General features: G+C 45.0%; 1 protein-coding gene across 1 annotated transcript in view; it reads left to right on the top strand.

Annotated features, from left to right (window-relative positions):
• Window positions 1-25,175, top strand: part of Fmn1 (formin 1) — a 138,616-nt gene that overhangs the window by 34,958 nt on the left and 78,483 nt on the right. The window contains exons 4-7 of the mRNA XM_090357796.1: window positions 6,500-6,756; window positions 6,877-7,038; window positions 7,753-7,903; window positions 21,340-21,427. Coding sequence (XP_090213922.1) covers window positions 6,500-6,756; window positions 6,877-7,038; window positions 7,753-7,903; window positions 21,340-21,427 — 658 coding nt within the window. The remainder of the gene's footprint in view (window positions 1-6,499; window positions 6,757-6,876; window positions 7,039-7,752; window positions 7,904-21,339; window positions 21,428-25,175) is intronic.

Below are 25,175 nucleotides of genomic sequence, written 5' to 3'. Positions count from 1 at the left end.
TTTGTGTTGATACTCTCTTTTCTGAAAAAAGAGGGTGGTTAATGGTGAACACTGGGCCTAGAGTATATATCTCCTATCTGTCTCTATATGTTTGTCTTTTATCTGGAAAAAGTTTGTTGATACCAGTATGTTCAGATTGTTGCCAGAATTCTCTGCATTCACATGGTACACAAGCAGTATGAGCCAATAAGTGGTAGATAATGAGTCATTATTATAATTGGTGTAACTATGATTTACTCACTATTAATTGAGTTAGGGAGTCATCTGATATGAATTCAGAATGGTATTATAAAAAAAAAAAAACATGAATCGGGTGGGGAAATGGGGACCAAGACATGAGAAAGGGTATCAATGTATGTGAATTAATGCACCTTCTATCTGGTGAATATAATGTAACCCTTCTATTAATTACAATAAAAAATATATGAAAAAAACGTGAATTTTCAGGGGTAGAGGGGATGGGAAAAGTGAGAGTAAGCAAGGGAGTGAGTCTGATGAAATACAGTGTAGAAGGATGAAATTCCATGGTGAACTCGTTTGACAGCTAGCATGCACTTGAACAAATGAGTTTCAGGAAGGTGAATCAGCTCCTGTTGAGTGTATGGATACCAGCAGGACGAGGTATGAAGAACAGAGAGGGTGAGGGAGTGTGTACCTCATCAACATACTTCCCAGACGTGCATAAAAATGGAACCGTGAGGCTTGTTGAGACTGGTTTGGGAATCTGGGGAATGGGGTGAGGGACACTGTCAGAGGGAATCTAATCAAACCATATTTTATGCATATAATGGGCATACCGCAATGAAACCCCCTCATACAACTATGCTAATAAAAATGTAGGGGAAACTGTAGTGTCAAACAGGATGCACATCCCTTTGAGTTTTCTAGCTGTGGGTTCTTAGTAGGTTAACATATTCCCCAAAGGTCACCTTCACTGAGTTGATGACGACACAGTGCTTGTGTGCTCAGTCCACTGATTTCAACCCTCCCTCCACACCCCGCGTTGCTAAGCATCAGCATGGCCTACCCCTAATACTCCTGGCATTCCACGCACCTTTATCATAGTTTTCACCTTACTTCTTCTTCTCGCCCTGTTTCTTTATCCCTCCTCGTAAGTTCTAAGTACAATGATATATCAGCTCTACCTCATATTTCTATATGTCCCCGAGATACCCTTTTGATTGAAACTTAATATGCTTTTGTTTCTGATAAGAAAAAAATATGGATCATAGTTAATCAAAACCAGTGATTGTTAATTTATGGCACTGTCATCAAAACCATTCTCTTCATGACCAGAGACTTGTTTTTACAGTGGCAAATGTAAGCCAATTAAATGTGGGGCTGTTGAAGTATTTGTGCAGTCTTCCCAATCAAAATGGGATAGAACCAGGTATCCACAGCCAAAACCACAGAACCACCACCTTCTGGGTTTGCCTGACCATTCTGTAAGAATTGAATCTCAGCCCTCTGGTAGTTCACATGCTCAGCCCTCTTTTCTTTCCCTTTCATTCCTTCTGCTCGCACTGTGCTCTTCTGAAATAGCTGAGTTTAATTTACTTCCACTCATCCCCCCAGGAGTTGTCAATCTCTCCCCAACCCAGGGATATACAATTTGGAAGAGTCCCTGGAAAAGACTGGCATAGTCAAGTTGTACTGCAGGTAATCTGACTTTATTGGGCCTGGCAGTGTCTCTGGGCGAGAATATTCATCATAACAAGATGCTAATGGACAATTTTTCCACAGTGCTTGGCACCAACATGGGTGTCTTTCCTCAGTAGGCACTTTTCCACCTCCCTTTGACAGACATGCTGGTAGAGACCAGACAAGCAAAAGTCTTCCCCTCATGCTTGGGATTCAGTACAATGTGTTCCTTCGATGGTATCTCTGAGCAGTGGTAATGTGGAGGATATTAAAAAATAATGAGGATTTGGTAGGGGAAGGGAGAGCCAGCCCCAGAGGAAACTGAAGGAGGTGTGTTGAGCCCAACTCTTAATCAGATTAGAATCACTTCCCAGTTCTGCTAGAGAGTTTATTATGCATGTGGGAATAGCCTTTGAGTTTATGGTGGAGAGAACTTATCTGCTTTAATTATTTCCAAGTATTAAAAAATATAGTCATCATCAACTTTTAAAGAAACTTTAATTTTAAAGACTGGATTTTCTGAGCTTGAAATGGTCAGGAAAAGAAAAGGATTAAAGGTAGGAAACAGGTCAGAAAAGCTTTCAGTATGCCATGCATTAATAATGTCTAATAATTAACAAGAATAAGATCTTAAAGTTTGTATTGTGCACTGCAGTGTCAAAGATGAAATTAACCAAATCTATTTGATTGTATGTGTCTATTGGTGCTTCAGTCATAATGGGAGGAGGGGTAACACAAAGACACAAGGTAGATTTTATACTTAAAGCTGAAAGAACTCAATCAGTTCAACTCAACAAGCATTTATGGATCATTAACTGGCCAGGAGGTATGGAGTGCTCTGGAAGTCTGAATATGAATAAGGTGTGGTCCCCAGCAGCCTGCAGCAGGTAGATTTGTGAAGAAGAGAAACATGAATGACTATCATGCAGTATGAACCTAGAAAGTTCTTTGGTAACAGACAAAGGATGGAAGGTCAAGAAGAATCAAGAAAAAGCTCAGGTGAATGGGATAGGACATTTTACTAAGTGGAAATGGAGGAAAAACTTTTCTAGGTGGAGGAAACAGAATGTGAGCAGGTAGGGGGACGGAAAGGTTGATCAAAGGGATGCAACAAAGGAAAGTGTATGGAAGTAGGCAGAGGTCAAATCTGGAGAACCTTGAGTATTCTGTAGAGACTTCAGCCTTGTGTGCTGTAGAGAGCAGGTACACTCCATGTGGGAAATGAAAGACTAGCTCTCTAACTGGAACTTACCGGCATGAAGAAGGGCTTCTTCAAATCACAGGAACTGACACAAGAACCCACTGATTCTGAGGTGTCCCACTGTCCCAGCTGCTCTGTTAGGTGTGGGAGAGGGGATCTGTAAGAATGGGCCTGCCAGCCTGAGATAGCTCCTGTCAAGCTCTCCCAGTGATTCTGCTGAGGAGCTAGACTGCCAGCCATCCTATGAAACTAAAAAAGAGTGAAATAAAATAATAATTTAATTGGAGTTGCCCTCTCAAAAATTGTCTAAATTTTGCTTAGAAAGAAGATGGATGTAGATTAGCAGAATATTGGAGTGGGGAAGAGATTTGACTCAAGATAAAAGCAATAGAGTCAAGTTATGAGTATAAGAAGGTAGGCACAACTTGGGGAAGACTGGAATGATGTCAAATCTCACCACCTGTCTCCCTTCAAATGGTGTCTTTAGGATCAAAGCAGAAAAGCAGCAGTTTTCACATGGAAACTCAACAGGTTTCATGTGTCTGAAGGAATATTTATCTAAAATGAAGAGAAGGTTTGTAACTGCATTGTCCACTGTTCACAAGCCTGTGTCCAGTGTGGAACTAAAGGAGTCTGAGGCATACAGTGTTCACTTAGCCTGCTTTAGAAGCAAGAACAAGGCAGAGCATTGAGTGGAAAAGTGTGTGGGGGCTACAGTGAACTAGTGTGGCCCCATCCTCTGATCTGTCCGGTGCTGAGAAAGATCATGGCAGAGATAGACTTACCCAGTACTCTCCTGCAAACTCCCCTGCATGATGCTCCACAGAGGAATTCCTCTGCCTCTCAGAGCTGCTCTGTAGATTCTAGCATTCCCCAGTTTCCCCATGATAAAAAGAAGAAACCTGCCCGTTTTGTACTCTTCCCTCCTGCACTAAACGCATGCGTTAAATCTGAGCCCCAAATTTATATACAGGAATCCATATCAACAGACTTAAGTCTTTGGTTAAGGGGTGTTTCAGGCAGAATCCATTGTCTTATGGAGGGAAAAGTTCTCCATGGAACTTGTCTGTGCAACTGTCTCTTATCTTCAGGAAGTTGAAGACAGTAAAGGCTTGGCCCCATAGATCTTAATCTTGGGAGAAAGTTTAGTACCGAGCATGAGCCAAGAGTTGGTTTGTGGCAACAGACTTGAGCTAGTCATAGAATGGAATTCAAGTGCTGGTGAGCCATTCTGAGGCGGAAATGGAGGTGGGGTGTGCGGGAGACGAGATGGAGATGGCACCATAGTAAAACAAAGATGGTCTTACACATATATTTGGATAAAACCTGACATTGCTTTCAGGAAACTGGTAGCAGGACTGATGAAGATGGGTAGATGTCTGCATTTGTAATACAGTGCCTATTTTTTCTTATCTTTAAGTACTTATAAAAGGGAATTTCCACTCTACAAAGCAGTTTATGAATGCAGTATATCTTGGTCAGTGACACACCTTTCAACGTTCTCACCCATCCTTCCCCTGTCGACCTCTTCCCTCACTTGACTTAATTTTGTAGGATATATACATTGGATTTTTTTTTCACTGCATTCTGTCCTTCTCCCTCTCCCAGTTTTATGCCTGTCATTCAGCAAAGGGAACAGTATTTGAAAATTTCTAAGAATTTCTAACAGTAAATAAAAGAGAAATGATTTGTTTAGAATTATTCTGAATACAATAATGCTCTGACATAGTATGCAACATAATGTTTTGCAGGAAGCATCTCAATGAACCTTTATAAAAGCCTAATGTCAATCACTTGTGATAATCCTCACTTTGTACTTGAGAAAACACAAGCTTGTGAACATCGTGTTCTTTGCCTAAAGTAGTGAAGCCAAGATAGGAACAGGGTGGTGAAAATCTGTACCCAGGCCTCTATGCCTAGCACAGAGTAGATAGTGCCTGAACTTTTCCAGAACGCTTTCCCAGAGCTGGCTACAGCTAGGAAAATAGTTGAACCTCGTGAAAAATAGTTAAAAAGTGATCTTAAGAAACCTTGGAAATGATCGGTTTCTCCACGTTAAAGGATTGGGAGTGTGCACATGCTTGGGCGTTCTTGGTAGGTGTGGGCGAGTGAAGGAAGGTGTGAGCGGCCGCCAGTTAAGGCCTGTCTTAAGACAGCTCGCCCAGCTCTTCTGGCCCCCCTATGTCCTGGGTTCTCTACTGGGGCACAGAAGTAAAGGCGGTGCTGTGGCTCTCGATCCCTTCCAGGTAACTTTAGGAATAAGCGCTTTCAAGGCTGCTTCCATATAAAGGAAGTTTAAAATGCAACGTAGGTAGAAGGAAATGGCGTGTTTTAAAGGCCTGCACCTGTTTATTACGACCTGAGGAAGGGCGCGGGGCAGGGGTGCTCCAGGTGGGCACGCCCAGGACAGCCGCCCCTCGCCAGGAGACGTTCCGCCCCGCTTCTATCCTTTACAGCTTCTTTTTGCAGAACCAACCCGAAAGATGTAAGTGAAAGTTTTGGGTTTTCATTTGGTTGTAAAACCCAATGCGGGACGTGGCGCTGGCTGGGGTGGTGGAGCGCCAGCCGTGAGCCGAGGAGCCCGGGCCAAGACCGCCGACCCAACCCACAGACCCCAGGAGGCAGAGCCAGGCTCCTGCTCAGGGTGGTTCCCCGTGGTCCTGACCCCCGGCCTCCTCCCGTGATCATGGTGGTTCACCATAGACCTGACCCTCGGCCTCCTCCCGTGTTCATGGTGGTTCACCGTGGTCCTGACCCTCGGCCTCCTCCAGTGTTCATGGTGGTTCACTGTGGTCCTGACCCTTGGCCTCCTCCAGTGATCATGGTGGTTCACCGTGGTCCTGACCCTCGGCCTCCTCCAGTGTTCATGGTGGTTCACTGTGGTCCTGACCCCTGGCCTCCTCCAGTGATCATGGTGGTTCACCGTGGTCCTGACCCCTGGCCTCCTCCAGTGTTCATGGTGGTTCACTGTGGTCCTGACCCCTGGCCTCCTCCAGTGTTCATGGTGGTTCACTGTGGTCCTGACCCTTGGCCTCCTCCAGTGATCATGGTGGTTCACTGTGGTCCTGACCCCTGGCCTCCTCCCGTGATCATGGTGGCTCTCGGGTGGACGGCCCAGCCTCCTCCTGTGTTCACCGTGGCTCTCCGGTGGACGGCCCAGCCTCCTGGCTCTGGGGTGGACGGCCCGGCCTCCTCCCGTGTTCACCGTGGCTCTCCGGTGGACGGCCCGGCCTCCTGGCTCTCGGGTGGACGGCCCGGCCTCCTCCCGTGTTCACCGTGGCTCTCCGGTGGACGGCCCGGCCTCCTGGCTCTCGGGTGGCTCTCGGGTGGACGGCCTGGCCTCGTCCTGTGTTCACCGTGGTACTCAGGTGGACGGCCCGGCCTCCTGGCTCTCGGGTGGACAGCCCGGCCTCCTCCCGTGTTCACCGTGGCTCTCCGGTGGACGGCCCGGCCTCCTCCCGTGTTCACCGTGGCTCTACGGTGGACGGCCCGGCCTCCTCCCGTGTTCACCGTGGCTCTCCAGTGGACGGCCCGGCCTCCTGGCTCTCGGGTGGACGGCCCAGCCGCCCCTGCTGTGGGGAGTCCGGGCCCAGGCCGGGGATGTGGGTGGCCGTGGATCCCGGAGGCCTCGCGGGTAACTCGCTTCCCTCTCCCCAGGCCAGGTTCGAGCTGCGGTTGTTCCGCCTGCGCGGGGAGCAGGCCGCGGAGACCGCCCGCCTGGAGGAGGCCGTGGAGCGGCTGCGGCGGGAGCTGGCGGGCGGCGGGGCAGCGCGGCGGCGGGACGCGTGCGTGGGCCCCGAGGAGGACGCGGTGCGCGGGGGCCCCGAGGAGGACGCGGCCGCCCCGCGGGCGCAGCGCACGGTGTGGGTGCAGACGGACCGCGAGGAGGCCCGGGAGCCCCCGGAGCCGGGCCCGCCGGGGACGGGGGCCGGGGCCGCGCGGCCTCCTCCTCCGCCGCCGCCTCCTCCCCCACCGCCGCCCCCGCCGCCCCCACCCCCACCGCCGCCCCCGCCGCCGGCCCCGGCGCCCGTGAGCGCGGGGCCCCCGCCGCCCCCGCCCGCGCCCCCGCCGCCCCCGCCGGGACCAGTCCTCGCGCCCGCCGCCCCGGCCGCCCCGCGCCCTCGGAAGCCGGCGGTGGAGCCTCGCTGCCCCATGAAGCCCCTGTACTGGACGCGGATCCAGCTCAGTGAGCGCAGGTGAGCCCGGGCCGGAGGAGGGCGGCCAGGGCGGAGGCGCCTGTGCCGGATCAGACCTCGGCCTCCCGATAGTGAGGGCACGGGAGGAGGGCGGCCAGGAGCCGAGGCGCCTGTGCAGGACCAGACCTCGGCCTCCCGATAGTGAGGGCACGGGAGGAGGGCGGCCAGGAGCCGAGGCGCCTGTGCAGGACCAGACCTCGGCCTCCCGATAGTGAGGGCACGGGAGGAGGGCGGCCAGGGCGGAGGCGCCTGTGCCGGATCAGACCTCGGCCTCCCGATAGTGAGGGCACGGGAGGAGGGCGGCCAGGAGCCGAGGCGCCTGTGCAGGACCAGACCTCGGCCTCCCGATAGTGAGGGCACGCGCTCATGTTTCTGTATTATTATTATTATTATTATTATTATTATTATTATTATTGTTTCCCAGTCCTGGGCCCGGGCGCGGGGCCCGGGCGCCGCCGTCCTTGGCTGTCTCAAGGCTGGAGCTCCACCACCGGAGCCTCCTCCGTGTGCGTGGTGCCTGCGAGCACCATACCCCCGGCCTGCTCGGCCTCCCCTAGCGTGTCCTCAGATGTGAGGACTGCGGGAGTGAGGTGCACCGTGAAAGTCTGCTGAGAAGATAACCTACAGAGCCAGAAACAAACGACCAGGCGAGCTCATGGCTCACCGTCCACCCCGCTCTGGCTCTGATCCCTGACTGTTTCTCTCTTCTTAAAGCCAAGATGCCTCACCGACCTTGTGGGACTCCTTAGAAGAACCTAACATTTGGGACACAAGCGAATTTGAATATTTATTTTCCAAAGAGACAACTCAGCAGAAGAAAAAACCCCTGTCGGAGACCTACGAGAAGAAAAACAAGGTTAAGAAGGTAAGGTGTGATTGCAGCCCCAGTCCTGAGTCAACACACCATTTTCTCATGGAGGGAAAAGTCTCCTTGAGCCATAGCCAACAGGTCAAGAAATCTGGGCTGTTTGGGGCATGTGTTCTGAAAATCTTAGAAATGTGCTCTCCACTCTGGTCATTAATTCTGTTGGAAATAGATTTGATTGGTTGTTAGTGAAAGTAATTTATAGACTACTGAAAACACTATCAGGTTGGTTTACATACAGTCTTTGCAGTATAAAATAAGTTTCCACAGTCAATATGCCCATATTGATCTTGTCCCTAAGTTACCTTTGTTCCTGAACAAGGTCAGCCCCTTGACAAGGACACAAAAATGTGCCTGTGTTGTCTGAGACACTTTCTCTTGGCTCCTGTCAGGGAAGGAGCCACTTTGATAAGCTTTCCAGTTTGCATTCTGAACTTGCCTGACAGAAAACCAGCAAGTTTGGCCAGTATCTCCCCCCCCCCCCCCCCCCCCCCCCCCGCCGTGTGTCTGTGTGTCTCTCTCTACTACAATCTGACTTTGAACTGTAACTCATCTCTTCTTCCTCTTCTGTAAGATGTATAAATGCAGCCCTCTCCCTTTGTCTTTCTGGTAGCTATTTAAGAATTAATGAGACCCTGTCTGAGCATTGGAAGGTTTCTGGTGCCAAAAGCCTTCAGCATTGATTATAATTTGGTATTTTGGCAAGGATTGTGGCTTTAATTCTCAAGTCTCAGACTTTGTGTTTCACTTTATTGGAGAAGGGAAAAGGGTAGAAGGGTAATATTGTTTGGAAGCCTAAACATAAATTTACAGGGTTTTCATAACCTGTTGCCTTCCAAGTTTATATTGCTTCAGCTTTTGCGACAAAGATAATTTCACCAGGCTGCTTTGGAAAAGTATGTGTATAATTTCCCCCCAAGGATAAGTTTGTCTAACTTTTATATTTGTCATGTATTTGACAAATGAGTGCTGGTATTACGGTTATCATCAGTAGATGCCTGTGCGCTGACTGTCCCCATGTATGGCCTGAGATTATTAGTGCTCTGGCCAGGTCCCTTGAGTAGGATCTGCAGTGATTAGGGTTTACCTGTTCTTCAGCTGAAGGATTCGACCAGCCACGTTTATCCAAAGGAAATGGGAGCTCTATTCCACACCAGACACCAGTCTACAAAGATTCCACCTTGTAAATTTGACTTGGAAATGAGATGGTCCCTGAAGTTAGCTTGTACATTTATTTTATTTGCTTATTTATGTTTTTTTTAAAAAGTGGTTAGAACTTGTCAAGTATGGGTATCAATGTTCCTTTCAGAATGTTGAATCTGAGTATTATTCTTGGAGTTCACTGTGTTTCTTTGGTTGGCCACTAAGCAGTAACCTCCTCTGGATCTGTACCTCAAGCCAGCAATGGGCAGTGTCATCTGGATGCTAATTACCTTACCCAGACCACAAGAGGGCACCTCCGAGTACAGAGCGGTAGAGCTAAGGTTTCTGAATGAACTATCTGATTTCAATGTTGGCTAATTAGTGCGTGACATGGAATCTACTGCGAACCAGGATGGCAATCCCAGTTCTTCTCCCTTCAAAAATGGCGATATTCCCTTATCACTGTTGTCTGCAGATAACTCCGGCTTTCGGCAGCACCAGTCTCTAGGCAAGTTGACTTAAGTCTTCATCATTCTTCCCTTCATCCCTTCCTTAGCAGACTTTCCAAGGTCCAGAGGCCATGAGCTCAGGTTACCCCAGGCAGAAATAGCCACTTACTTCCTAGGAGATTCTAGCTTGACTCCCAGTACAATGGCCATACTTCCAATTTTTGATAAAATACCTTTGTTTGAGCCAGTGCTTGGTTTCCTTTAGGCCTAGCCTGATTTCTCTCCAGCTGAGGCTAATTTGCATGGCTGTAAACACGGGCCCTAAGTAGCTCACCAACTGTGATGAAAGCAATGGAAATCTGAGACCACTGAAAACTCAGAATCTCTTTCCTTACCCAAGGCTGACTCTGAGTCATGTCTGAACCCAGAGGCAGCCTGCATGCTGCAGTTACAGAAATGTTATTCTGAATGATCTGATTAGTGCAGCAAGGTTAGCCACGGTCAATTTACAAAGACAATTTGAGAAGAAATCACGTGCATAGCATGCTATGGGTCAGCAAGGCCCCTGCCAGCATTTTGAAAAGTCACTGTTCTGCCAGGACCATTCTCAGATCTCTTCTGTGAGGTACAAGTAGAATTGGAGATTTAGGGGTCCCTCCTGTGGAATGAGTGACTGAAGATTAGCGGTAGAGCTGAGTGAACAGGCTTGTTCCCAGCTGGATTCCTGAGCTGCCACTGCTGTCCTTCCTAGGGAGTGGGGGAGCCTGAGCGTCCCAGGGACTTCTGGGAGGACTGCCTTCAGCTCCCCTGAGAATGCAAGGGAGACAGGGACCCGAGGCTCTGCATTGGCGCACAGGCAGCCAGATGGAAGCTATTGGATATTTTGACCCTTTTCCTCCACAACCGGAGTGGTCTAATTGGGATCTGGCTCCAGGGCCTCCAGGCTCTGGTTACTATATAACCTGACTTCTAGTGTTTTCATTTTCATTAATTAACTTTTATGCCAGGTACCTTGTTAGTCACATTAAGACATTTTTTTTTTGCATGTGTAGAATACCCCAGGAGATGAGAAGGGGGTCTTTCAAAGTGCTAAAGAGCTTCAGGAACTGGGGGGGTTAATGCACAATCTCATTATCACATCCCTTGACTCTCCTATGGACTCCCTTGAACAACCTCCTTTGTTTAAAACAGACTTTTAAACTTTATTTGCAAATAGCTCTTGCGTTCATGTTGATTTTGGAGATTTTTGGATCATCTACTTCGGGTGTGGCTGTCTTCCTTTCCGTCCAATTTAGGAACATAAATGTTGCTTGGAACACTAGGATAAGGCACATTAATTAACAAAGATTTATTTAAAATGAGGCCAAGGGAATGGCACACTGCTTACTCTGGGGCTCATTATAAATAGATCCTCTGTACTATAATCATCTTACTAATGGAAGAAGTGAGACAGACAGATGATTGCCTGGGGAAGAATGTGGTTCAGAATGGAGCAGTTATGTGTCCAAAGCATGCTATCTTTAGAATACTTTAGTGTGAGACATGGGAGAGACAGGCCCTGTGAAGGTTTGGAAAAACCCAGCTCCATAGATAGACCTTGGAAGCCTCTAGAGCAGAGGAGGGGACCTGGAGAGGAAGGTAAGGCACAGTGGAGTCCCGTCTGTCAGCTGAGATCTTAGTGTTTGTCTCATAGCCACAGGAACCAAGTGACTGACAGGGCTGTGGTGGAGATCCGAGCTCTGGATGTCTGGCTACTGGAGCTAGAGTCTCAACTAGACAGACCTGGAGGTGTGGCTACTGGAGGGATTAATTGGCGGTTTGTGGAAAGGCCTGGCACTTTTTGAGTTGTCTCTATGCATGGGGTAAATCACTCCATCGTCCTTAAGCTCTCTCTACATTTCCTCATCTGCAAAGTGAGAATAATCGCAGCACATCTTGAAAGTATGGTTGGAAAAGTTAAAACCAGGTATGTGTTTAGCTGTGTGCCCTACAGTGTTTGCTGCTTCCATGGTTCCATCCCCATCACCCTCACACTTTCAACATCGTCACCATCACTATCACCATCACCCCCACGTCACCATCACCCCCACATCACTATCATCACCATGAGCTCCACGTCACCATTACCCCCACATCACCATCACCCCCACGTCACCATCACCCCCACCACTGCTGTAGCACCACCATCACCACTTGAGTTCTTGAATTCAGGGCCTGTGCTGTGGCGTGGCTTGCTTCTCATAGCTTGTGTTCTTCCCTTTGAACCATGCTTCCAGTATGACTTTTTTGGTTACTTTGGAGACAAAGTTTTGAAGTCTTTTTTTTTTCCTTGTCTGGCTTTGAACTATGATTTTCCAGTCTTAGCCTCTTGAATAACTAGAAATTACAGTCTGATACAGGTATGAGCCCTTGCTGCTAGGCTGACAAAAATTATTTTCTATGTATCAAATATGGTCAAACATTTATAGCTATGTATGACTCAGCTTAGTGTAGTACATTCAAAATGAGAATGGAATTTATTTGCCTTCCAAAAATCAATAAAGACAAATTTTTCTCTGAAAATATTTACTACATTCAAAGACTTCTAGCCAGCTTAAACTAACAAGTAAAATTATTAGAGAGATAAAGATAAATGAATCCACAGATGCTATAGAAATGTGTAAGATAATGCTATGAACAGACTTGTACCAGTAAATGGAATTGACATGAAGTAGCTTTCTAGAAATAATTGAACTATCAAAACAGTTCCATAAATATTAAGGAAATTAGATCAGTAGCTTAAAAAACTCACAAGAAAAGGGCCTAGCCCAGGCATTTATACATATATATATATATATAGTAATTAATAGAAGGGTTATATTATATTTGCCAGATAGAAGGTGCATTACTTAACAATCATTGCTACCCCTTCTCATGTTTTTGTCCCCATTTCCCTCCCTTACCCCCTCCCCTCATCTTGTTTTCCCCCTTCCCTATCCTATTTCAAATAAACATATACAATATATCAGATAACAAGGTAAGATACTGTAACAATATGAGATAACCAAGGGACAACAAAAGAGATGAGAAATAACATAGTACATTAAGAACAACAGTCACACATTATATTAATTACTCCCAAATTTCCTTCTTACACATAGCTCTTCAAGGAATGGAGATCATGTCAGACTTCTAGCTCATGTGACTAACCTTGTGAATGCTGCCTGGCCAGGATAGGAAACTAGAAAAATTACAGATGAATTTCTGTCATAAAGCCAAGTGTGACAACCCTAACAGAATATTGTCAAACTCGACCTGGCGGTTCATACAGTCGTTTGATGATTAATTGTGGCTTATTGCAAGCAGGGAAATTTGATTTAAAATTGAACATGGTTTTCTTTAAATTAATGCATTAGTACCAGATTAAAGGAAAAAAACACTATAGTTACCCCCAAAAGGATAAATTTGATTATGATTTATAATGAAATTTTGTAGCTAAGAATGAGAGTGGTCATTGTTAGTCCCAATAAAGACTATTTATTAATTCATATTTGGTTGAAAACTTTCCTTTGGAAATATAAACCAAAGAGAATATCAACTTCATCCTGTTTTATTTATTTTTAGAAACGTATTTATTGTTAGATACCTTACCAATGTTGTAAGGCAGTATTTGAAAGAAAGGAATGAGACTATATTTTTTACAAAGGTTGTATGTGGTTTTCCATAGACAAAACTAGAGAAAAAGAAAATCTTATTCCTGATAGATGTAATATTGATATACAATAATCAGCTGCAGCTTTGTATGTTATCAATATTTTTGGAAAATATAACTTTAAAAATGCCACTCGGGGCCGGGAGTTTGGCCTAGTGGTAGAGTGCTTGCCTACCATGCACGAAGACCCGGGTTCAATTCCTCGGTACCACATACATAGAAAAAGCCAGAAGTGGTGCTGAGGCTCAAGGGGTAGAGCTCTAGCCTTGAGAAAAATCCAAGGACAGTGCTTAGGCCCTGAGCTCAAGCCCAGGACTGGCAAAAAAAAAAAAAAAAAAAAAAAATGTCACTCTAGGAACATAAGGTGTCTAAGAATAAGTCGAAACAAATACAGCCACAATAATGTACAAAATATTAGGCTTTATCAAAAATTACTTAAGTACATCTAAATAAAAGGAGAGAGAAACATTCTTTTTTTTGGCGGGGGGGGGGGGGGGGTGGGGCACAGTCCTGGGCTTGAGCTCAGGGCCTGAGCACTGTCCTTGGATTTTCTCAAGGCTAGAGCTCTACCACTTGAGCCTCAGCACCACTTCTGGCTTTTTCTATGTATGTGGTACCAAGGAATTGAACCCGGGTCTTTGTGCATGCTAGTCAAGCACTCTACCACTAGGCCAAACTCTTGGCTCAAGAAACATTTTTTTCATCAACAAGAAAAAACCAGTATTATAATGAAAAAGTTTACAAATCAGAATACAGTAAGGCTACCAGCCCAACCATGTTCATTGCACCACTGTTTACCAGACAAAATATGGAAGCAGCCTAGATGATCCTCAGAAAATGAATGGTTCATGAAAAATGTGATACAAACACACACACACACACACACACACACACACACACACAATGGAGTTTTACTTATTCATTAGAAAGAATATTGTATCATGTGTAAAGAAAGGGAAAGACCTGGAAAAAATTATGTTAAATGAAATATTAGATCCAGAGAAGCAAAGGTTGCATGATGTCTCTCATGTGGAAGTTAGAATTAGCTTATAAACTTTTAATTAAATATTCTTAGTGGTATGCAAGTATGTACAAAGCAATTAACTGAAATATGATAGATTCAAAAGAGAACTCAAATAGTATAACTCTTTAAAAATGCGAAGTCAAAGTTTAAAATAAACACCAGGAAATAGGTACTTGAAAGAGGTGAGATCAGGGCCAGGAGTGTGGTAGAGTGCTTGCCTAGCCTGCACAAAGTCCTGGGTTCAATTCCTAGGTTCCACATACATAGAAAAAGGTGAAAGTGTGCTGTGGCTGAAGTGGCAGAGCACTATCCTTTAGCAAAATGTGTCTGAGGACAGTGCCCAGGCCTTGAATTCAAGCCCCAGGACTGGAGGAAAAAAAAAAGTAAGGTCAGGGGAGAGGGGTAGACAAAGGAAGAGAAGGGAGGAGAGAATATAGTCAGGAATTCAGTGTATGTACAGCAACATTAAGAAAAGCAAAGCTGGACTGCTGGTGGCTCCTGCCTATAATCCTAACTACTTAGGAGGTTGAGCTCTGGGCCAGGTTCAAAGCCAGACAGGGGAAGGAAAGTCCATGAGGCTCTTATCTCCAATTAATCATAGAAAAAGCCAGAAGTGGCACTGTGGTCCAAGTTGTAGAGTGCTAATCTTGAGCAAAAAAAAAAAAAAAAAAAGCCCAGGGACAGTGCCCAGGCCCAGAGTTCATGCCCTGGGACCAGCCAGAAGAGCAAGGAAGGTAGGTGAGTAGGTAGGTAGATGGGTAGGTAGGTAAGTAGAAAGGTAGATAGAGGGTAGGTGAGGGAAGGAATGGGCCGATAGGAGAGACGAGAATGCTGAATGGGGTGACTGATCAAGATGCATTGTATTCATAGACTGCTTTGTTAAATGGCAACTCCTTTGTTCAACTACTTAAAGAGTTTTTTAAGCTGTAGACTTAATTGTCACAGGGAAAAAACGGCTAACTGGAAAGAGTTAAGGGCTACCTAAGAAGATCTTTCATATATAGAATCAAGTATGTGGTCTGGAGCATAGCTAATGTGGTAGGCATCATCCATGAGCAAAAGCAGGAGGAGTAAATTACCAAAAGGTTCAGAAAAATGGTGGAGAAAGATTGGAAACCTATAAAGATATTAGACTGGATTCATTTCTAATTAACCACTGAAGAGCCTGAAGTAGAGCTGTGGCTCAAGTAGTTGAGGGCTAACCTTGAGCCAAAAAAAAAAAAAAAAATAGGAGACAGTGCTCAGGCACTGAGTTCAATCCCCAGGATCAACACACACATACACACTCACATGATCAGAGTAGAATGCCTGGAGTTGTAAAGTAGTCAGGGTGCTGAGCGAGGGTTGAGTCTGTCTGTGCAGTCACCACCCAGGGACTCCAGGCTCTGAAGCTTCAGGTGCTACTTACGGTGCCAGCTCCTCGCCTGCTGTTGGGTGGGAAAGAGCCAGGTAATTTGCATCATGAACGCACTTGAAACCAAAGGCCATCCATCATTTCTGATACCTTCAATGCCACGATTATCATATCAAAGACACAATGACATTGAAGATAAGAGCGTTTTTCTTGCCCATTATCTCTATAACCAGCTTGGAATAATTATTACCATATGTTTTCTTCAAAAGCCTAATACTAGATGTGAGAAATAAAAAGCAGCATTGCAGCCACTACAGATATTGATGAGACTGAATTCAAGTTCTTACTATTAGTGAGAAATGATATTGACAAGGCAAGAAGTCTGACAAAAGACAAGATTGTCTGAAGACAAGTCTGAAAGTTTGCCATTTAGAGGTTTAAGAAGGGGCAGGATGTCTTGTCTATAACTTGGGATGGGCCTTACATGAAAAAGGTATTTATAATTTTCAGTAAGTGCATAGCATTAGAAGACTCCATAGAGACCCACCAGGAAAGGGGCACATTTCCAACTACATACACGACAGGGGAAATCTCTGTTCATTAGGAATTGTAAGAACACAGAGGTATATTTAAGGTCTGTGCTAAGGGTGGAGGGAACAAGGCAGTGCCTTTGTTTGCCATCATTTCGCTATTCACAGGGTGTCCTAGTGTCCTCATAAGCGCCCATGTGAGTTTATCATACCTAGGAGAATATCAAGGCCCTGTGTTAGTATCCTAGGACTAAGTTAGCAAACTATCACAAGCTAATAACTTCTTACAATTCTGAAGCCCAGGATTCAGAAATCAGGCTCTTAGCTGGGACCGTCTTTATTCATTTTGATCCAGTCTGAAGACAGGAAGGTGAAGACGGCACTTCTGATCATTTCTTCTCACAAGGTCTGGGATCTGCAGGAAAATGCATGTGATTTGATTTGAAGACTTACTTTCTAAACATAAAAGCATGGTAACTGCCAAAAGTGTCTGCCCACCCCACATGGCACCACTCTCCAGGCTTAGCCACAGCCTTCACCTGCTGTGGCCTTCTCTGCATTTTCAGACTGAGTGGAATCCATTAGTCTGAAAACCAGTAAAAGGGTTTTTCTGTCTCATCAATATGGGGATAGGGAGCCAACTATGTTCTCAGACCAGGACAGGATGACAGTCTGCCTTTTCACATTTCTTGGTGAAGAGCCCAAATCCTTAAAGTAAGCTTCATCTCAGCAATTATGTGTCCCCAAAAATAAGAGCATGGAAGAGATTCAGGCCTAACAGTTTGACAGAACAATGAAGCCCAGTTTCTCTGGAAACATTTAATGGGGCAGATTATCAGCTGCATGTGGACAGCTTATGTGAATGGCCTTATCAGGCCCATGGATAGAGGCCGCTGTCCAGACGCCTCCCAGCCAGGCTGGCCAGCAGCAGCTCAGCCCTGTGTTTACCAAATCAGATGACATTTCAAAGCATGGCCTCCTGGAACTCACCAGCCAGCAACACGGATGGATGCCGAAGAGTGGTAGGAGAACGGGGACCTGAGTTTGTTGTTTTTCTGAGTGGGCTGCCAAGGAACAATTGCATGTGCCCAAGGAGTTGTTTTTTTCTCCTCGAGGAGAGCGCTGTAGCCCCAACCCCATCCCACAGTTCCTCCCCCTGGCTCCCACTGTGGAACCCACTGTCAGCACAGACCTGGAGGAGTGGCTTCTGACCTATCTCACCTCCAGTCACTGCTGTACTAGAGCAGCCATGAGAGCTTAAGAACAGCCACAGGGGGGACTGTGCCTGTGGGCTCTCCCAGGAAGTGGATCTGTGCACAGTGTGTGTATGTGTGACCATGCATACCTGTGTGTGTGTGTGTGTGTGTGTGTGTGTGTGTGTGTGTGTGTGCGTGCACGTCTGCCTGTAGGGACGTGAGTGTGCATGCACTGGAGTATGTATGGCTGCTTCACTTGTCCAGTGTGTTCTTGTGCACCTGTGTGCATGCACTGTGCAGGCATGTGCGTGTGTGTATGTTGAGTTAGTTGTGTGTATTTGTGTGGCTCATAAATATGTTTGGTACCTTGTGTACATTTGCACACATGGGTTGTGCATGAGTGCTGGGTGCACACATGCATATGACTATGTTTGCATATATGTAACTGCTGGGTTCACGTGTTGGCAAGTTCACACATGCATACTACATGTATCCACACACTATTATATGAGTACGTGTGCTTGTGTAGAGATGTATATTTATAAGTTTGTTCATATGTGTAAATGTGTATGAGTGTGTTTTGTGTGTATGTCGGTGTATGTGTATGCCTTGTGTAGCTTGTATGCATGTGCATTGTGAATACGAGTGTGTGCACATCTGAATGTGCATTACCAGGCCTCCTTTCACGGGACGCCATATCTTACCACTTTGTACCGTTTCACTTCTTGTAATTTTTTTCCATTGACCGAGACACTTGGGGCCTCATGGAGCCTCCGCTGGGAGCTGTGAAAGGTCACTGCTCGTGAGATGAGCTGACTTTTCCTTGTCATACATGTGCTTGGGACCAGTCTCTTATTGCCCATAATTTTTTCCAAGGTGTAGAATTTCATGTGTACTGATATGTCACATAAGCAAAAGATGCCACCATCTGAAAGCCCAGAAAATGTAACTCCGTTTGTTCCTTGAGAATGTTATTTTGGAGGAGTTAGATGGTCTATTTTCTGTGTACTCTCTACCACGTTGCACAGTCCTATGGAGAGGCACACCATGTAACCATTTTTTCTGCATAGCTGAGTGTGTACTCATGTGGGTATTTGATACACATTGTATCTGTGAAAGCAAATGTTGCCCACATACACGGAGCCTCTGTGTACTTATTTTTTTGGCGCAGGGGTGAGGTGTGCAATTGATTCACCCACAAAAGGCAGCAGCTTTCACATACTTGTTTTCCAGAAGTAATCAAAGCATGTTCATTATTGATAGTGCATGTGGCTATATTTAAGCAGACAGGATGCCTGCTCTCCAGGTCTCTGTAAAACAGACCACTGGAGATAAAAAGCATCTCATGTCTGGAGCCGAGGAAGCTAAGGTGGGAGAAGGAAGCTGAGGAATTAACCGTCTGCTTGCTTGTTATAATGTGAGTATGTTTGATGTCTAGAAAGGGCTCAAAGTGGAATCTCAGCCAGGCAAGGCTGAGGAAGAAGTCTGCACTATTGCTCTGAATTGTGCCAGACTCAACGCAACTGAGCATGCTTCTACCATGCGTGGTTGTTCAGAGCCATTTATTTTTATTTTTGCTTCTGGCCTTGTCTGCCCAGTGCAGAAAGCTGAAGAATGAATATATATGGATTTTCCATAGATATAAAATCTCCATGGGCCTGACAAGAATTCTTTCTTTGACTGTCTGGCAAGATTTATTTAGCTGAGAAGTCAGGGTGTGGTTTTTCCAGTATCACAAATGCTTTCCTATTCTTGCCTTAATTCTTGGGCAGATTTAAATCGACATATGTGAGAAATTCCCCTGCCCTAGAAGGCCTAGAGAAAGTTCCTTAGGCAATGTAACAGAGGCATGTGTGACAGGCCCTAATCCTGGCATGTGGCAGGAGTCTGGAAAGGCTTTGCCTTAAACTAAGCATGTCTAATAGGTTTTAACACAACCTGCAAATTTGCCCCTGCACAAGGTCAGCTTGTAGGTCAGCGGAATTTCGCCTGTCTCCTCTCCCACAGACTGTTTACACCTAGGAGAAGCTCGGGTACTGTCGAGTTCACCTGATTCCAGATAGGACTAAGATAAACCAATGGCTTGCTGACATTCCTCAATTACAGTATTTGATATACAGCATCTCTCGTGAAGAGAGTGTTGAGGTCTGCGAAGGAGCTCAGCAGAGGGATGGTGGCCCACTGTTGTCTGCCTTCCCCTGAGATCAGGAAGATGTGGTTCGAGATGCCATCCGAGTCAGGCATCAAGGAAAACACCGCAATGACAAAAGTCTCTTAATACTAGAAAATGGTTTCGGAAGGTGCCAAAGGGTGAAAAATGGGCATTGAGGGGCATAGACTAGACAAATACAAATTTAGTCTGTGATTAACTTGTTTGAAAAAAATGACTATAAGTATATATGTGCTGTATTAATGTAACTTTAATAACTTCTTCAAGGTACACATTATTTTAAAGTAAGATCCATACTAAAATATACAGATTCTGGTCTGGACCAGGGGCAGGCAGAGAGATAAATTTGGTACAGTTTGCAGATTTCTTCATTGTTACAGGTTAAGACAATTTGAAAATCCAGTTTAGCAGAGAACTGGGTGAGCAAAGCTTAATAGTCCTCCAGTGACTGCTTTTGAAGTATCTTTCCTGAACAGTAATCCCTCCCTCCCCCTTCCCCAAGAACCTATGTAGAATGACGTCACCTTGGGAATTGGTACTGGCTCCACATAAACAGAAAACTATGAACTTGACATTCTGATGATGCGACTCTAGACTACTAAAGTGAAGAATCCCACCAGCATCCAGCATTACTAGATTTCAAGTCCAATGATTATGTGAAGATAGACATTCTGAGCAGGAAAAGGAAAGATAAGGCACTAGTGATAATTAAATCAGGGTCAGTGGATACGTATATGGTTTTAATGATTGTCTTGATGAAAATAAACTTGCCCAACCAACAAGCATCTAAGCTAGCATGACACTAGTGTAATTTGGAATCTGTGGCTCTGTAGTCTAACCTTCACTATATTTTGTCAAGTCTGTAAGTACGTAGGTGGAGAGGGAAGGGCAGACACTTAGTTTAGTTTGTATTTTACCCCACCGAAGTGCATTAAAGACATTTCTAAGCTCTGTTGATTTTTTGTAGGCCAGCCACATAAATTTTTTTCTTTAGTGGAAACTGCAGTCTTATTAAAAGTGATTTGGCTTACTAGGTTTGGACAAAGCTATACTTTTCCAGGGAACATTCACAAAGGAAGAGGTAACTGGCAATGAAGTATGTAAAATTTTTTAAAGATTATAAAACTTTTTATATACATGTATTATTGTAATCTATGTCATACATAGTTAGAAACTCTTGTGAGCATAATTTTAAAATAATTTTAAAGCTTAACATACAAGGTGGTTAAAGTAATATAAATAATATATTTTTAAAAAGCCAAGTATCCAGGTATATAGTGGTCGAAATCTATAATCTCAGCACTGGGAAGGTAAGGCGGATCTTGAATGAAGGCTAGCCTGAGCTACATGGTGTGACTATCTACAAAATGGAAGGAAAAAAAAAATTAAGCCAGGCGCTGGTGGCTCACACCTGTAATCCTAGCTACTCAGGAGGCTGAGATCTGAGGATCTCAGTTCCAGTTCAAAGCCAGCCTGGCAGGAATGTCCGTGAGACACTTATTTCCAATAAATTACCAACAAAGCTGGAAGTGGCTCAAGTAGTTGAGCGGTAGCTTCTGACCAAAGAAGCTTGGGCGTCAATGCCTAGGCTCTGAGTTCAAGACCCAGGATCAGAAAAAAAATATATGAGTGAAGTAAGATATTCTAACAACTTTTCCTGATTGTATGAAACTGGTTGAATTCTTTGTAATATTTTTCCTTTATCTTGTACAGTGTTTTTAACGGTGGACAAGCTAATTTCTAATTGTTATATGTAGCACAGGACTTGTGGCATCAGTTTAGTTTATCCACCAGTATAATTGAAAGTTGTAGTGTCTTCGGTATGCTTTCTGAAAGACTGCATGGTTACTTGAGCTTTTGTATTTTTTAATACTTCCAGATCATCAAGTTATTGGATGGAAAACGGTCTCAAGCTGTGGGAATCTTGATATCCAGTTTACATTTAGAAATGAAGGATATTCAGCATGGTAAGTCCTTTCCACCCTTTCCTCAACATTATCATTTTTAGTGTATTAGTTATGCAAAACAGTGTTTCCATAATGACATTTCCATACATGTATATAGGCTGTTACATTATACCTTCCACTCCCCACTCTTGGCCAACCTCTGCTCCTTTGGCTCCTCTTTATAGTCCCTAATAGTCCCTCTTGGAAATCTTTTAAGCATTTTATTATGAAAAGCTTAAGCACATACAAAATTACAATACCATAGCAAATCCCTCTGCCTAGCACCCAGTTTCAAATCCCCACTGCACAGCACCCAGCTATAATGGCTCCCTCCCTTAGAGTTACATCTCCAACGTTACAGCCCACCTGGGGGACAGTAGACCATGGCAGGCAAAAACATGACAACACCATCAGCAAAATGAATGTGGGGGACGTGACAGGAAAAACGACTGGTTTCTTCAACAGATGAATCACGAAAGAAAAAATAGAGATGGACAGAAGAGGACAGATGAAAGGAAACTCGAGAGACATGTGAATGTTATGGCAGGAGTTTGCTAGACCTTCACTGGAAGGCTGTCTGTAGCTTGAGTTAGGAGGCTGAGGGCAAGGGAGATGGAAGTGCCTGTGTAGCCACACCACATCCCGGTAGTTTAACCACTGATGATCACAGCACTGGAGATGTCTGAACATGGCCTTCCCGAGAGGGAGCATGGCTATGGTGTGTCACGACTGTCAAGAGTGCCGAGCTCAGATGACTCCTCCGGCTCTTGGCATGCTCCAGCGTGTGGGTCTGAGGAGAGGACTCCGTGCTCCCCATGCCGAGGTCAGCCTTGTACTGTGGGTGCTTGACTTATTTTTCCCATCCCACCCTCTACTTTCTGCTGAAGACCTGCCACCTTCCAACAACTATCACTTCAGTTAGACATTGTCACCTTGCTGTGATGCCCTTGGCTTTGAGAGAGGTCCGAGTTCACATAGCTTGGGGCCAGAAAACACCCAGGAGATCAAAAGACAAGTTAAACACAACTACCATTAAATGTAACTGACAGAGCTGCTGCACCTAGTCTGAGCTGTGCAGTGCATGTACAGAGTGACGTTTTGTTTTTTTTTAAAGCACTTTTGAGGTTTTTTATTCATTCCTTATTTTGACTGTGCTGGCTCAAAACCACATGTAATGAATCCATGAACAAGGTGGGCCTGCTGCAGAACTGGAGATACAGTAGCAAAAGCAGCTCGGAGCAAGCAAGGGATTCCATTCAGAGGATTTAGGTGTGGTGGATGGAGGATCTGAGTGAGGGCTGGAAGACATAGGCTCAGTGAACACCTAAAAATTCTGGCCTGCCAGTGAAGTGTCGTTCTACCCAAAGTGTTGTTTGATGTCTTTGAGGACAAAGCCAACTTCACACACTGCCACTTTGTCCAACATGGAGCCACTAAGGCCGGTTGTGGAGGGGCTTGACCAGCTAAGCTGGGTTTAGCCCTCTCTGATAAGTAATCTATCTCTGCTTTTCTATCTGAGAGATGAACTGTCTTATATTTAAAAAGAATTTGGCATCTGTAGACACAGCAGCTGGCTGTCTACATGATTGCAGATTCATGTTTTTGTTGCACATTAGCAAGCTCCTCCCCTCCTTGTCCCAGGAGAGATGGGAAGTTGCTGCTGACTGTTCTCAATATAAACTTGCATGTATATTGCGACAGACAAGATGCCAGAAACCTGGCATTCGCACAGAGTTTCCGTACACTCAGAATTCATATTTATAATATTTAATCGAACATCAAAATAAAACATTTTTTGTTTTAGTTCCTGCTAGTCTGGAGCCTTCAACTGAGTGTTCCTCTGCTTGCTGGCTGTCCTCTCTGCAATGCAGGGAATGGTTCCATGTACAAATAGGACTTAGAAAGCCCACTAGACCTTGCCTGCTTTAGCCTTCTGGTTTAAAGAAATGTTGGCTAAGACATAATGATTTGGTCAGGTGTCTGAAGTCTGCCATTAAGTGTTTCTACCTTCCTGAAGAGAAATCTCACTGAAGCCTACAAGAGACTGTTCAAAAGGCCTCAGTCTCCCAACTTTCTTAAACAGTGTACCCTTACCAGGACAAAGTGCATGAGCATGTTACTCTAGGTGGGTTTTCTAAAATACCTATGCTGCAAAAGTGCATGACAGAGCTAGCATGCACCACGTAAGATATGAAAACCTAGTTTTTCTTGAGGTGATTGTTTCAGTGAGTTTTTTATTAGCACATAGAAAAACTACTGGGTTTGTTTTGATCAGGAGTTTGCCTAGCATGCATGAAGACCCAGGTTCATTTCCTCGGTACCACATACATAGAAAAAGCTGGAATTGGTGATGTGACTCAAATGGTAGAGTTCAGCCTTGAGAAAACCCAAGGGCAGTGCTTAGGCCCTCAGTTCAAGCCCCCAGACTGGCAAAAAAAAAAAGCATACTGGGTTTTTCCTGTTGATTTTTGCCTCCTAATGCCTTGCTGAAAGTGGGTATCAAGTTCGAGTCTTCTGATGGAGTGTTTAGGGTATTGTAGACACAGGATTGTATCATGTGTAAACCTGGATAGTTCTAAGGTTAAGAGTAGCAATATTTCCAATGCCTTGCTATTTAGTGGCTTCTGGTTTCTGACAGACTAATGCAGTGAGGATGGGACTCACTAACAACAAAGTGAGTAGAACCCACATTCTGGATACTCCATGTATGGGGCTCAACTTGACAATCTATTCTGGCTGTCCTTGTTTCTTCCTGGTTCTGTGACTGATAATGACAGAGTATCCGTTCTACATTTTTCTTATTAATTATTTTCACTCTGTGGTCTCACTGCAGGAATCTTTAAGTGCCAACCTGTTTACTTAGTGACATTTAGTTAAAAGGGTATTTTAGGTGCTGCGAATGTGACTTAGTGGTAGAACACTTGCCTTGCATGCCTGAAGCCTTGGGGTGATTCCTCGGTACCATATACACAGAAAAAGCCAGAAGTAGCACTGTGGCTCAAGTGGTAAAATGCTAGCATTTGAGCAAAAGAAACTCAGGGACAGTGCCCAGGCGCTGAGTTCAAGCCCCAGGACTGGTTTGAAAAAAACACCAACGGCTCCCCCCACCCCCAGATTACAAAATCCCATCATTTAACTCCCGCCACTTCCATCACAATATGTGGAGAGCAAAGAAAGTGTAGTGTGATCTGAAGGAGCTTTCCCACCACAGGTGATATGTGATCATGCCTGGTGTCATACCAAGACCATGGTGGGGCCATTGTCAAGCAACTTGTCAAGTATCAATAGAACTCACTTTAAAAAAAGCTTTAATGAGAATGTTGAAAGGGGTAACATTTAACTGAGATGCATTGTATTAATAAACTGCTTTGTTGAATGGCAACTCCTTTGTAGAACTACTTAAAGATAATGAAAATATTTTTAATCTATAAGTGAACTAAACACAAGCAATAGCACTAAAACTTCCTTTCCCATACTTTTTCCTACTGCGGCAGACACCTAAGCAGCCAGGAACCACGACGCATTCCTTCATTGCAGACCTGAGTCCCAAAGCAGAAGTACCATTTCTTTGTACTTCCCCTTCAGGCAATAGCTGAGACTATCCGATCTGCCTGGAATGTAATTTCAGCTTAAAAGAACCAGAACTAATGGAAGAACAGAAGCAGCTTAACCTAAACTGTTTCTCATCCCACTGCCTCCTACCGGAGGGGAACCTTGGTGGAGTCCCTGCACTCTGTCCTTCTTTGAGGTTTGGACCTTGGACAGTTTT

This window comes from Megascapheus bottae, chromosome 25 (genome assembly GCF_031878675.1).
Source record: "Megascapheus bottae isolate mThoBot1 chromosome 25, mThoBot2.hap1, whole genome shotgun sequence".
NCBI classification, from domain to species: domain Eukaryota; kingdom Metazoa; phylum Chordata; class Mammalia; order Rodentia; family Geomyidae; genus Megascapheus; species Megascapheus bottae.
This window is presented reverse-complemented; position numbering and strand designations above follow the sequence as displayed.